The 14874-nt window shown below is 35.0% G+C and overlaps 1 protein-coding gene across 1 annotated transcript; it reads left to right on the top strand.

Annotated features, from left to right (window-relative positions):
• Window positions 1-375: 375 nt before the first annotated feature.
• LOC133330835 (neuropeptide F receptor-like) lies at window positions 376-13189 on the top strand (the record flags this gene model as incomplete). The annotated part of the gene is made up of 2 exons (XM_061539241.1): window positions 376-431; window positions 12769-13189. Coding segments are annotated over exons 1-2 (424 nt in total), but the record flags the coding sequence as incomplete, so codon positions are not given.
• Window positions 13190-14874: the final 1685 nt, after the last annotated feature.

Below are 14874 nucleotides of genomic sequence, written 5' to 3' on the forward strand. Positions count from 1 at the left end.
CTGAATTACAAAAATAAAATAAAAAAATCGTATTTTCATGATGATTACTTTTCATTTTCTATTACAGATAAAGGCTTTGTTTGCTGTTGTTTATTCGAATTGATGTCTAAACAGACATTAAAACGGAAAGTGCAGTGAGTGCAAAACAAATTCAATAAAAAATCCAATAATCGCAGCGTATGTCGCAGCATCAGCATCGACGGAATGAAATGTGCGACATAGCCAAAGCATTCCCATTGCACCCCATCAACATATCGACAATAATAACAACAACACCACCAGCAGCAACATCAACAAAAACACCAATAACAAGAATTATTGATGTTTTTACAATTACGGAATAGACGATCTTCGAAGCATAGCCAACGAGGACTGGGTCGTCACGCACAGCAGCCAACTTTTGAAGCGAGAAAAATTTAATATTGAAAATGGTAAGTACCATTTAAATGACACTGGCGACAACTGACACTAAACTTTGTGGGTGTTGATGGGAGGTGGGTGGTCGAACAAAATTGCAATTTGAATAGTCGTCGTCATAGTTGTTAACCGCGGCAGGCATTACATGTGGGAGCAGGACAACAGCTACAAAATATACTGAAATCATGTTTTTCATTTGATATTGTTTCTAGAGTCTGATTTTTATTGTTCGATTATTTGAATATTTGAACACTCGCACAGTTCTATTTTCACATGTTGCCCGCCATCATGATGATGATGATTATGGAAAAAGTAAAAGCCATTAGAATATTCGTACAGTGCCATTACAAAATTCATTAGCCAAATGTTATTTTGAAACTCTAGTTTTAGCAGACCTTTTTTTGAACACAATTCGTTGTAACAACTAACAAATAAATAAAAATAATAAAAAAAAAGAAAAACAAAAGCAGATAAATGATCCATTAGCAACATCTGTGTATGTCATTCTGGGGTCAAGTTTTGAAATGTCATTTACCAATCTAGTTAAAAATAAATTATGCTGAGAGAAGAAAAAATAAAAACAAATTATATGGAAAAGTTTGTGATATGTTGTTTATCTATATTTGAATGGGGGCACGTGTCGAACGTAAATTCGATTTTTATGGGATTCATCAAAAATAAGTCATGCACATTGTGTGGTTGGATTACCCTATTATGAAAAACAATAATGTCAATATAAAACCGTTAAGGAAAGTTCAAAAGTCGGACGGGCCCGACTTTATTATACCCTTCACCACTAATAGAGAGAGGTACCAGAAGGAGTGAACCAATGTGTTGCATCTTCGGACATGATCTAGGCATGGTAAAGATAATAGGGTTTGGAAAATGTTGTCCAAATCAGAAATAAATTATAAAATAAATTTTCAGCAAAATTTTGGTCGACTCCGCTTTACTAAAACGGAAAAAAATCTGGATGTTTGTTTCTGTTATCCGATGTTTTCACTTAAGCGGAGTTCGGTTAACTGAAAATAATTTCAGTTATTTCAATAATTCATATTTTATATCGAATTCGTAGGTCTCTAATTTTATGAAAATAGACGATAGAAACAGAAACTTGACATGACATGTTCACTGCTCAAAGGATGAACAGTATTTTTTATGCGTAAGGTTTCATACTAGCCGATTTAAGTCTTTTTAATAGCTGACTTGCCTGTATGTAATATGGGGTTGTAAATGAGTAACATTCTTCCTTGCAAAATTTGTACATTATAGTCACATTTTTACATTGTTCCTATTTAAAATTTGGTTATAATCTTGAAGGCCTTAATAATAACATAGAGTAGTTAAAAGTGCACGACCTCCTCAAAATTTTGTTAATTTTGTCGTTTTGGCATTTCCCCTACGAACGGTACATTATGTAACATATATTCGTACATCTTTGTTACTTGTATATAAAATATAGAAATGCGGAACGGAGTTTTTTTTTAATTTTTCAATTGCAGAAAAAATATCTGTTATGGTGGGCTTTGAAGATGTGTATTCATCAATGCAAAATATTCTGTCATTATCCTTCATTCTCACAATTTTCAGTAATACGGAGTGATTTGAAAGAAAATTGGAATATTTGACTCCAAAAGCTATTTCAGTTATACGATATTTTCAGTTATGCGAAGTTTCACTTATGCGGAGTAAATTGTAGGTGATTAACATAAAATGTAATGATGTAGGAAAACAATTTGACTTATGCGATATTTTTCAGTTAAGCGACTTACAGTAAAGCGGAGTCGACTGTATTACGATGTGCAATGTTTGGATGAAATCGGTTACTCTTTTCGAAAGTTATTATGCGCATCCACCAGAGTGTATTGGTTACTTCTCGCGATAAACCAGAAGGAGTGGACCGATATTTCTCATCCTTTAAAAATCCTGTTCAAAAATCCGATTCGGAACTGCCTCTCGAGCAAGGATAGGCATACGAATATCAATTTCTTGTCTTTGGAGACCCTATGTAAAATCTTATGATTGTAGAATCTAGTGGACAAGACATGTTATCTCAAAAATAACCTGCAAACAAAGCAATAAAGCTTTTTCTTCATAAAATTTAATGTAACCAAAAAATCATCGAATTTATCCTTCTCGCCAAGTCCTTTTATACCCTAAATAAAATTCTCACCCGAAAAATCTAATTGCAGATTTATAGAGCTTCTTTTGTATATACCCTTCAACACACTGTGGTACAGGGTATTATGTCTTTGTGCATATGTTTGTAACAGGCAAAAGGAAACCAGTGAGCGGAGCAGTATAGTCGGCCGGGGCCGACCATATGATACCCTACACAACTTCCACGAAACTATAACTTTCTGTGTTTCTATATTCTGAGCTTGGGTAATATTTCGCGTCAGGGTCCATTTTACCGCCTAAATATTGACCGATCTTTATCGAAACATGCATGCTTATTCTTTGGCCCGATTCCCTTCTTTGTGCAAAAATTCACGGTGTTTGGGTCATAATCTGGAGCGACCAGAAAAATCGAGAAAAATAAAGTTTTTGTCCATTTGATCACCTAAATATTAACCGATCTTTTCCAACAATACAATAGGGGTCTTCATTGGCCAGAACCCATCCTACATGCAAAATTTCGTAAAGATTGGTCCATAACTGTGGCCTGTATCGTGTTTACAAATTATAATGGACGGACGGACACATATGTCTAGATCGATTCAGCTAGTCGAGATATCGGTATACTTAAAGGTGGGTTCAGGACCAATATTTCGCGGCGTTACAAACTTTTGGGGCTGCACAAAGCTATAATACCTTGACAACATAGTTGTGTAGGGTATAACTAGGTAGACACATGGTTCCTTTTTAGAATATGCATAGAATCACTTTATAAGTCGATTTATGCATGTCCGTCCGTCCGTCTGTCTGTCCATGGTAAATTGTAAACAAAGTACAGGTTGCATTTATTATTCGAATTGGATGAAATTTGGCACAGCTCATTCATTTGGCCCAAGGACGAACCCTATTGAAATTGGGAAAAATCGGTTCAGATTTAGATATAGCTCCCATATATATTTTCGTCCCATTTAAGGTAAATCGTCCACCAAAGTTCCTAAATATCTTTCGATTTGCACGAAATTCGGCATAGTGTACTAAATTAAGTCTAGAAAGATGTGTGTACAATTTCTTGAAAATCGGTTCAGATTTAGATATAGCTCCCATATATATTTTCGACCGATTTTATGTAAATGGTGCACCAAAGTCCCTATATATCATTCGATTTGCACGAAGTTTGGCATAGCGTACTGCTTTATGTATACAATGAAGTGTGTTAAATTTCCTAAAAATCGGTTCCGATTTAGATATAGCTCCCATATATATTCTCGACCTATTTTATGTAATTGGTGCACCAAAGTCCCTATATATCATTCGATTTGCACGAAGTTTGTCATAGCATACTGCTTTAGGTATAAAATGAAGTTTTTTAAGTTTCCTGAAAATCGGTTCAAATTTATATATAGACCCATATATATTTTCGTCCGATTTTATGTAAATGAGGTGCCAAAGTCCATATATAAATTTCGATTTTTACGAAATTTGGTATGGTGTACTGAATTGAAATTTGGCACAGAGTACTGAATTAAGCTTAGAATGATGTGTGCTAAGTTTCGTGAAAATCGGTTCAGATTTAGATATAGCTCCCATATATATTTTCGTCCGATTTAAGGTAAATCGTCCACCAAAGTCCATAAATATCTTTCGATTTGAACGAAATTCGGCATAGTGTACTGAATTAAGTCTAGAACGATGTGTGTACAATTTCTTGAAAATCGGTTCAGATTTAGATATAGCTCCCATATATATTTTCTACCGATTTTATGTAAATAAGGTGCCAAAGTCCATATATAAAATTCTATTTTTACGAAATTTGGTATGGTGTACTGAATTGAGTCCAGGATGATGTGTGTAAAGTTTCCTGAACATCGGTTCAGATTTAGATATAGCTCCCATATATATTATCCACCGATTTTATGTAAATGGTGCACCAAAGTCCCTATATATCATTCGATTTGCACGAAGTTTGGCATAGCGTACTGCTTTAGGTATACAATGAAGTGTGTTAAGTTTCCTGAAAATCGGTTCAGATTTATATATAGTTCCCATATATATTTTCGCCCGATTTTATGTAAATGAGGTGCCAAAGTCTATATATAAATTTCGATTTTTACGAAATTTGGTATGGTGTACTGAATTGAGTTCAGGATGATTTGTGTAAAGTTTCCTAAAAATCGATTCAGATTTAGATATAGCTCCTATATACATTTTCGTTCGATTTAATGAAAATGGTGTACCAAAGTCCCTATATATCTTTCGATTTTAACGAAATTTGGCAATGCGTACTGAATTAGGTCTACAATGACGTGTGTTAATTTTTTTGAAAATGCGTTCAGATTTAGATTTAGCTCACATATCTAGTTTGGTCCGATTTAATGTAAATGATGCACCAAAGCCCCTATATATCTTTTGATTTGCACGAAATTTGGCATACCGCACCAAATTAAGTCTAAAATGACGTGTGTTAAGTTTCCTAAAAACCGCTTCAGATTTAGATATAGCTCCCATATATGGTTTCGTCCGATTAAATGCAAATCCTTCGATTTGCACGAATTTTGGCATGCCTTACTGGATTGAGTTTAGAATGGTGTGTCTTAAGTTTCGGGAAAATCGATTCAGATTTTAATATAGCTCTCATATATATTTTCTTTCGATTTAAAGAAATTAAATCTAGAAGAACCTATATTGGATTAATGTGTGCATATGTTGATATATACGCTTTATATTATCGTGTGAGTTCGTGCCGATGTTGCACCAAATAATAGCCGTTTCTCCGATCGAGATATGTTGTGAACAGCACTCTATGCTGCAGCATACCAAGTGGTTGTTCATATATACGTTCAGATGTACATACAGCTCCCATACACAATTGAGCACGATTTCATACAAATGGTACACCAAAGAACCCAAGTCCGTTCGATGAACATATGTTTCAGAATTGTATGTGTATAGGTTGTTTTAAATTAGTTCAAATATCTATGTTGTGCACACATTTAATTTCGCCATTTCATTTCAGGATATTGTACATATGAGCATCTCTTGTATTTACCCATAGTGGTGAAGGGTATCATATAGTCGGTCCCGTCCGACTTTACAACTTTCCTTACTGGTTGATATTGCAATTAAAACTTTAAAATCATTCATTTTGCATTACATTTAAAATATCATGAAACTATAATACATATCTACATGACAAACAAAATCTCATTAAAACTTGTTACGTCTGTTAGCAGAGTTTGACATTTTCAAGAACAACAACTATACAACGTCCTTACTTACATTGCAAATGAAAAAAGCAACGAAAAATTATATTATGCACATCTAAACTCTTATTGGAACAAACTTTATGACATTCGACATTTATTATTATTTGCTCAAGAAGACATTTTCCATTATCATTTCGATGCTATCTCTATTTAACTATGATCACTCGGTGTCAAGTCAGTTTTAAAAATAAATTTTGTATCAAACAGAAAATATAGACTACAAACCAGGATGTTGCCAGTCAACATGGCAGCAAGAAGTGAAGTGGGGAATACCACAAAGAAGTATCACAGCAACCTTGAAATGTTCCATAAATAAGAACAAATATATGTGGACCTACATATCGGAAGAGAAAGTAATTTCGATTTACTACGTACACACAGACACACATTTCAATGTATATAATTTAAGTGTAATATATGTACATTTATTAAATACAAATACACATGCGAAATATCAAAACGAAGTAGGTGTGTATTTATTTTTACGGAATTTATGTGGTTGATTGTGATATGCGATAATCACATAAATTTATCTCCGAATTTTTACATATAATAAAATTAGCATTTAATTTAAGTTTTGTTAAGTTTGTTCATATATACTTTAAGGTTGAAGATTATTTTTAGATGTATTCAAACTGGCGATGATATGTAGTTATTTATAATCGTGATTTCAGATACAAAAGTTGACAGTTTGATGGAGAAAACTTCTATTAGGAATGGAAGTCTTCAATGTGGCCCGAAACGGCCGATAATAAGATTACTTGCTTTCAATGACCAAGTGATACTAAAAATAGAACAAATAAAAATGTCGCTATGTTTGGTCGATCTGAACTTTTATACCCACCATCAGGAGGTGTATATTTAGTTTTATAAAAGTACCAATATAGTATGTTCATTTTTGGTAAGATGTTGATTTTTGGTAAGATGAAAAAAAACGTGCCCAAATTCACCAAAATACCAGGATAAAAGTTATGGGGCTATTCTAAAAAGTGAACCCATATCGATTATCAAGTTGGTGGTTGCAAATTCTTTAGCCCTTGGCAACATCCAAATATGCTTCATCCGTGCATCCTATTTCGGTGTACCCCCTTCAAAATACATCGATCTATACCTCTTTCAATGCGGTCTATCAGGACCCATAGATTTAGTAACTCACACTATTTTTGGCTAAAATTTTTAAAGCTCTGTTTTCGCAAAAACGCTCAAAATCGAGCTTCAAAATGCCAGCATCATTTAAAGGTAGATGCGGATAAATTTTCGTAAAGGATACATAAGGAACGTAACCCTTCACGCTTCTACTTCTTCTTTGGCACGAAGGCTGTGAAATGAGTAGCTTAGTCGCAAATCAAGAAAAACATAAAAAGAAGAAATCGAGATAGACCCATTGTTTCTATTGAGAATATGCATAGAATCCCTTTCTAAGTCGATCCGTCTTTTGATGTTAAATTGTAAAGAAATTACAGGTCGTATTTATAATCAGATTTGGATGAACTTTGGTACAGCTCATTTATTTGGCCAAGGGACGAAGCTTATTGAAATTGGTGAAAATCTGTTGAGATTTAGTTATAGTTCCCATACATATTTCGCCCGATTTAATGTAAATGAAGCACCAAAGTGCCTATATATCTTGCGATTTACACGAAATTTGGCATAGAGTACAAAACACTGGAAATGGGGCGGCACCTCGATCCTAAAATAAACTTCTACGATGAAATATCGTAGAAGTTTATTTTAGGATCGTAGGATTTTATTTTAAGGTGGTGTGGTCCTAGCAATATTGCGATCTATACCGTCGTTTCAACGTTGCAAAATCAAATCTTATTCTGTTATTTTTTGGGGTTGTAAATGTCAGTTTAATAGTGGAAAGTATAATAAGTAATACTAATTTATAAGGAAAATAGTTCGAGCACAAAGGGTTAATTCTTGGGCACTTCCCGGGCGCCATAGAAACCTGTAAGGAAAGTAGTAAAGTCGGACTGGGCCGACTATATGATACCCTTCACCACTTTGGGTATATTCTGCAAAGTCTCCTAACAGACGTCGCCTTTTCGAACAAATATTGACATGAAATAATATATAAGAACTTTGGTGCACCATTTCTATTAAATCGGACAAAAATATATGGGAGCTATATCTAAATCTGAACCGATTTTTACGAAACTTAGTACACATCATTGTAGACTCAATTAAGTACGCTATGCCAAATTTCGTGCATATCGAAATATATTTAGGGACCTTGCCGCACTATTTACTTTAAATCGGCCGAAAATATATATGGGAGCTATATCTAAATCAGAACCGATTTTCACGAACATTGACACACATCATTCTACACCTAATTCATAACGCTATGCCAAATTTCCTTCAAATCGAAAGATATATTGGAACTTTGGTGCCCCATTTACATTAAATCGGATGAAATCATATATGGGAGCTATATCTAAATCTGGACCGATTTTCAGGAAAGTCAACACACATCATTCTGCAAATCGAACGATATATAGGGACTTTTGTACACCATTTACATTAAATCGGACGAAAATATATATGGGAGCTATATATAAATCTGAACCGATTTGGCACACGTCATCCCGGAGCTAATTCAGTAGCCTATGCCAAATTTCGTGCAAATCGAAAGATATATAGGGACATTGGAGCCCCCTTTACCTTAAATCGAACGATAATATATATGGGAGTTATATATAAATCTGAACGGATTTTCTCGAAACTTGGCACACGCCATTCTAGACTCAAGTGCAATTCGAAAGATATATAATGACTTTGGTGCACCATTTACTTTAAATCGGACGAAAATATATATGATCTATATCTAAATCTGAACCGATTTTCACGAAACTTAGCACACATCATTCTGGACCTAATTCAGTACTCTATGCCAAATTTCGTGCAAATCGGAAGATACATAGGGACTTTGGTGCACCATATACCTTAAATCGGACGAAAATATATATGAGAGCTATATCTAAATCAGAACCGAATTTCAATAGGGTTCGTCCTTGGGCCAAATAAGTCACTTGCGCCAAATTTAATCCAAATCGGATCATACATGCGACCAGTACGTTGTTTACATGTATAAATCGACTCAGAAAGTTATTCTATGCATATTCTCTAAAGGAACCATGTGTCTATCTTGTTTCCTTTTGCTTGTTACAAACATATGCACAAAGACATAATACCCTGTACCTCAGTGTGGTAAAGGGTATAAAAATGCATAAAAGTCCAGTGGCACAATGTTCTGTAAATTGGGACTGCCATTTGAGTTGATGGGGTGGCAAATCTCATCACTATCAAAAGTTGACCGACTTTTAGGTATAGACCGCCGTAAATTGTTGGATTTTATGAGTTGGTAGATTTTTAACTAAATTGGCTATAATTTTTGGAAGCCCTTGGCGATTACATTAGGAACTCAGATGGACAAAATTACCATATGGAAAGTTTTTGAGTTATCGCGGGATGATTTTTTCCTGGTAACACTTCATTTCATAAAGACACATTTTTATATTTTTCTTTGAGTCAATTGTAGGCTATTTTTCTTAATTCTGTCTCGAGTTCTTGTGCGGCTTTGGGTGTCTTTACCATAATTAGGAGTATATATTAAATTTATCATTTCGAAGACCACATTAAGTAATATGTTCTTGATCAGAATAAAATTCTATGTCGACTTAGCCATATCCTTCTGTTGAAATTTCATTAGAGATCACAATAATTATTATAGAGCTCTGAATTTTAGCACAGACATTCCTAGTACATCTAGAACGTTTGTTATTGCAAAAAGCGGTATATCGGACCACGTTTTGGTATAGACCCATATAACGGTAATATACAATATTCGGTATTTTGATGATGTTGGACAGGGTTTCCATCCGAACTAGCTGTAATTTGATATTTTGGATTTTCAATGTATAGTAAACCTCAATGTATTGACTCATGTTTCGGGGTAGCCCCCATAGAGCCATATAGCGGTAGTTGTTGGGCAGGACTTTTATCTGAATTGACTGTTATGTGGTATTTTGGGTAACAAATATGTAGCGAAACTACATAATAATAATTATTAATATTTATCCAAATTTCGGAGTAGTGCCCTAATGCACCCACCACCCCAGAATTCTGTATTTTTGCGATATGAGACCCCTTTTTCAACCAAATTCGCGGTAATTTGGTTGTTTGGGTTCTCAATTCATAGCGAACCTCGTTAGTAAAAGGTATTAATATTGACGCAAGTTTCGGAGAAGCCCTCGATTGACAGGATCCCCAATATTCGGAATTTTGGGATGTTGGGCACGTCTTTTATTTTGGATTGGTATTGGGTACAAACAAAACTTATCAATATCTGTCCTGTTTTGGTATAGCCCCCATATGACAACAAACCACTATTTGGTACATCGGACATCTTTTCAAACGTGAAGGTATTAGCCAAATCTATGCGTCTGTAGTTTTGTATTTCGTTTTCTCCTCAACGACCCGATCGGTTTAAGGTATTTTGAATGCCAACCTCATGGTGGACGTTATAAAAGTGTGGGTGGCAAATATTCCTACCGAAAATTATGTATGGGAATTAGCGGTAATTCGAAAATATGAACTACATCACATTATCGAGAGTTCACTGTTTTGGTTGTTCACCATATAAGGAGTTCACTGTATGTAATTCGATGGTCCTTGGCTCATGTTTTAACTTATATTGCCTTCATTTTATATATGATACTTCCGTGTAAGCCAGATCACAATCCAGCAAATAAGTCTTTACAGCCGACCGTTGTCCTGGTGCCTGTTGCAGTTTCTTTCTACCCAGGTCTACCGTTGTGCGACTATAGTCGCTATTTGCAACACTTTGTGATGCCCTGTGACAGCAACTTTTTTTAGCTTTGGGCATAATACCCTTCACCACATTGTGGTACAGGGTATTATGTCCTTGTGCATATGTTTGTAACAGGCAAAATGAAACGAGATAGACACATAGTTCCTTTTGTGAATATGCATAGAATCACTTTCTAAGTCGATTTATGCATGTCCGTCCGTCAGTCTGTCTGTCCATGTTAAATTGTACAGGTCGCATTTATGATCCGAATTGGATGAAATTTGGCATAGGTCACTTATTTGGCCCAAGGACGAACCCTACTGAAATTGGGAAAAATCGGTTCAGATTTAGATATATCTCCCATATATATTTTCCTCCGATGTAATGTAAATGGTGTACAAAAGTCCCTATATATCCTTCGATTTACACGAAATTAGGCACAGCGTAATGAATTAGGTCTAGAATGATGTGTGTTAAGTTTTCTGAAAATCGGTCCAGATTTAGATATAGCTCCCATATATATCTTCGTCCGATTTAATGTAAATGGTGCACCAAAGTCCGTTAATACCTTTCGATTTGCACGATATTTGGCCCAGCGTAATGAATTAGGTCGAGAATGATGTGTGTTAAGTTTTGTGAAAATCGGTTCAGATTTAGATATTGCTCCCATATATATTTTCGTCCGATTTAATGTAAATGGTGCACCAATGACCCTTAATATCTTTCGATTTGCGCTAAATTTGGCATAGCGTAATGAATTGGTTCTAGAATGATTTGTGTTAAGTTTCGAGAGAAGCGGTTCAGATTTAGATATAACTTCTATATCTGACCAAAATTTAGTATCGGTTGCAGAATGACATGTTTATGGATCCAATTTCATTTTACTGGTCCTTTAAAAACGCGACGTCTTTTAGGAATCATCTGTTGAATATACTTAAAGTGGTTAGGGTATCATATAGTCGGCCCCGTCCGACTTTATTACTTTCCTTACTGGTTCTTTCCTGGTTTTGTTATGTTTCATTTTCCTGGAAATGGAAATTAATTTGGATTCGTCTACATCGTTTTGGAGTTCCAATGACATCTGACATATTCTCGGAACAGTTTTATTGAAAAATTTACTTTTCTATGCTACTTTTTTCAAGGGAACGACTTTTTGTGCAACTTTTTTTAAATTTCCCAGCGTTAACACTCTTTCCACCAGTTGACTACTCACGTCGTTAACACGACATTTTCACTAAATTAATTTTAAAAGTGTGTCATAATTTTTAGTTTACCCTTCATCGAAAATGACACGATAAAGGATTTAAGTTTCCACCACGGGAGTGGAAGTATAGTTAGAGAATTAATATCTATGATATCATTTTTATCCCCAGTGAAACTGTGCAAACTGTTCGGCCAAGCCATAGCTGAACCTATTTCTCATTTTTGGAAAGTATCAATCACTTCTATGAAAAGATTTTCCTCGATATCAAATGATAACAATGTTTATATGACTACCAATTAAAACATTTGATTGTGATTCATATCGGGGACAACGAACATCAATGGAACAAATCCATGGAAATTATTCGAATTATAACATATGCGTGCTAGCTGTAGCAGTAGTGTATTAAATTATTACCTTCGGCAAAAATACAACAAATACCAACACAAAGAATGGAATGTTTTTTTGAAATGTAGGCGGTATTTACATGTGTTCTCTTCACTACAAAACACGAAAGGGGGCTTGATGTCAATGGTAGCAAAACAAATCGCAAGGATTTAGATAACGGAAAATAGCTCTTGACTAAATAACAAGACTTTGCTGGGTATATACCAAAATATAGTACATATGTTACACTTACACATAGACCGAAGCACACACGAAAAGGGCACACACAGTTTTGTTGTAATACATTTGTAAAATGACTGATTGATAGCACTCGTAAGGTTGTCATGGCAGTAGTAGTCGTCATCGTGGTAGTCATCGTAGGGTAATGTAAATATTTATTTCCGTTCTAGTCTAAACAAATCTTCATCAGTGTCCACAACACGTACACACGCACACAGACAGACACACTTAAATTGATTCATTTCATTTCCGTTTCATTTTTTCCTCCCATGACCGCTTCATTTGCATCTTCTCTTGTTCTCCTTCTCCTTCGTTTTTTGCAGATCATCAATATGAATCACACAGTCTTAGGCCTCGGCAGTTTTTCCCTGCAAACAAATTCCATGGATATGCTGAGTTCAATGGGCACGGGTGACAGTAGCGAAAGTAAAGATATATCCATGGATTACCTGGAAATGACTGATGATGGACAAAATAACCTACATCAATTAAATGCGTCATTGAGTGGCGCAGGCGGCAGCAGCAACACCAACAACGACACACTAACAATAGATCCGGTGTTATTGGAACGATTTACTCGTAATCGCAGCATAGATGGCCTATGGTACCATGTGCTCATCATGCTCTACTGTGTTCTAATCATTTTCGGAGCAATGGGGAATATTTTAGTTGTAGTAGCTGTGATACGAAAACCAATGATGCGAACAGCACGAAATTTATTCATATTGAATTTAGCTGTGTCAGGTAAGCGAACATGTACTCGTATGCTTGAATTGTACTGCAATGTGTTTACAAAATAATATTCGAAATATTTGAACAGTGGTTTTAATTAAATTCGGATGATTTTAAACATTTTAAAGGGGGCAATTTATAGTATGTTGTATTTCCATACCATTATGTAAATGTGGAAGACTATCAGAAAGAAGAGGTTAATTTTTTTAAGAAAACAGACATACATTTACTACTGGTTTGAACTGGCGATCTTTGCTCAGAAATCCGTATATCTGTGTAAATTCTTATATCAATGACTATTAAATTTTTGTACAAATAAATTGTAAATTATGGGGAACTATCGTAACTGCCAAACATTGGACGATGGATACAACTTCGGTTCTGTACATTTTAGAACCGGATATATGAATAAATTTAGTCATGTCCGTATGTCTGCCCGTCCCTTGAAATAACGAAAGAGGTCACAATATTCTAAATAGTGCTTTGAACGTTTGTACATACATTGTTACTACTCCCAGGATGTTTGACATTGACATGTGTGATAGGGCCCAATTTTAAGTATTATGGGATTGTCTTTAAGTCGAATGGGATGTATTTAGGTGCTTTGGGATATTATTATGCTGTAAATAATCCTCACCAAACAATATCGGTTCATATTTTGTGGATAGCTCCCCTATAACGGTATCTCAAGGTTTCAGTAACATAGACAGAATGGGCACATTTTCACCCAAATTGGTTGCTATTTTATATTGTAGATTATCATTGGTTAGAAAAACAACCATCCTCACAAAAAATTCGAATATTCGAGTAGAGTACCTTAAAAACTTTCGGAATTTTGGGAAGGTTTTTCTAGCGAATGAGATATAATTTGATATTTTGAGTTTCATTGCCAAATCTTTCTACAACAAATTATTAATATTGATCGGCGTTTTAGTGTAACCCCATATGAGTCGTTTAATTTGAAAGTCGTTTAAGTTCATTTTTATACCCTCTATATTTGTCATTCCGTTGGCAACACCTTCAAATATCCAATTACGATAGATAGTTTCAATTCGATATAGATCGGAATATTCCTGTTTGAGCTCTGAAATTTTGCACAGACATTGCTAGTATTCCTAGGATTATTGGAAATAAGGGTATATCGGTCCACGTTTTGGTATATCCCCCACATAACGGTAACCCCAATATTCGGTATTTTGGGGACTTTGTACAAGCTCTGCAACCGAATTGGTTGTAATTTGGTATTTTGGGTTCTCATTGAATAAGACATATCCGTACAAAAAATTATTACCCAAGTTTCAGGGTAGCCCCCATATAACGGTACTTCAAATACTAGGTATTTTTGGGATTTTGAACACGTTTTCCAACCGAATTGGCTATAATTTCGTATTTTGGGTACTCATGGTAAGCACATGTCGGTACTAAAAATTATTAATAATGACCAAACGGTACCCCTAATATTCGGTATTGTGGGGATTTGAATACGTTTTTCAAACGAATTGGCTTTAATTTAGTATTTTAGGTTCTTATCAAGTTTCAGGGTAGCCCCCATATAACGATACCCCCAATATTCGGTATTTTTGGAATTTTGGACAGGTTTTCAATGAAATTGGCTGTAATTTTGTATTTTGGGTTATGGTATAACACATCCTTGGATTAAAAATATTAATATTAAACCACGTTTTAAGGTAGCCACT

The sequence above is a fragment of the Musca vetustissima genome, unplaced genomic scaffold, assembly GCF_032173495.1.
Source record: "Musca vetustissima isolate MV318-11 ecotype Yass unplaced genomic scaffold, APGP_CSIRO_Mvet_v1 utg16389, whole genome shotgun sequence".
Classification (NCBI taxonomy): domain Eukaryota; kingdom Metazoa; phylum Arthropoda; class Insecta; order Diptera; family Muscidae; genus Musca; species Musca vetustissima.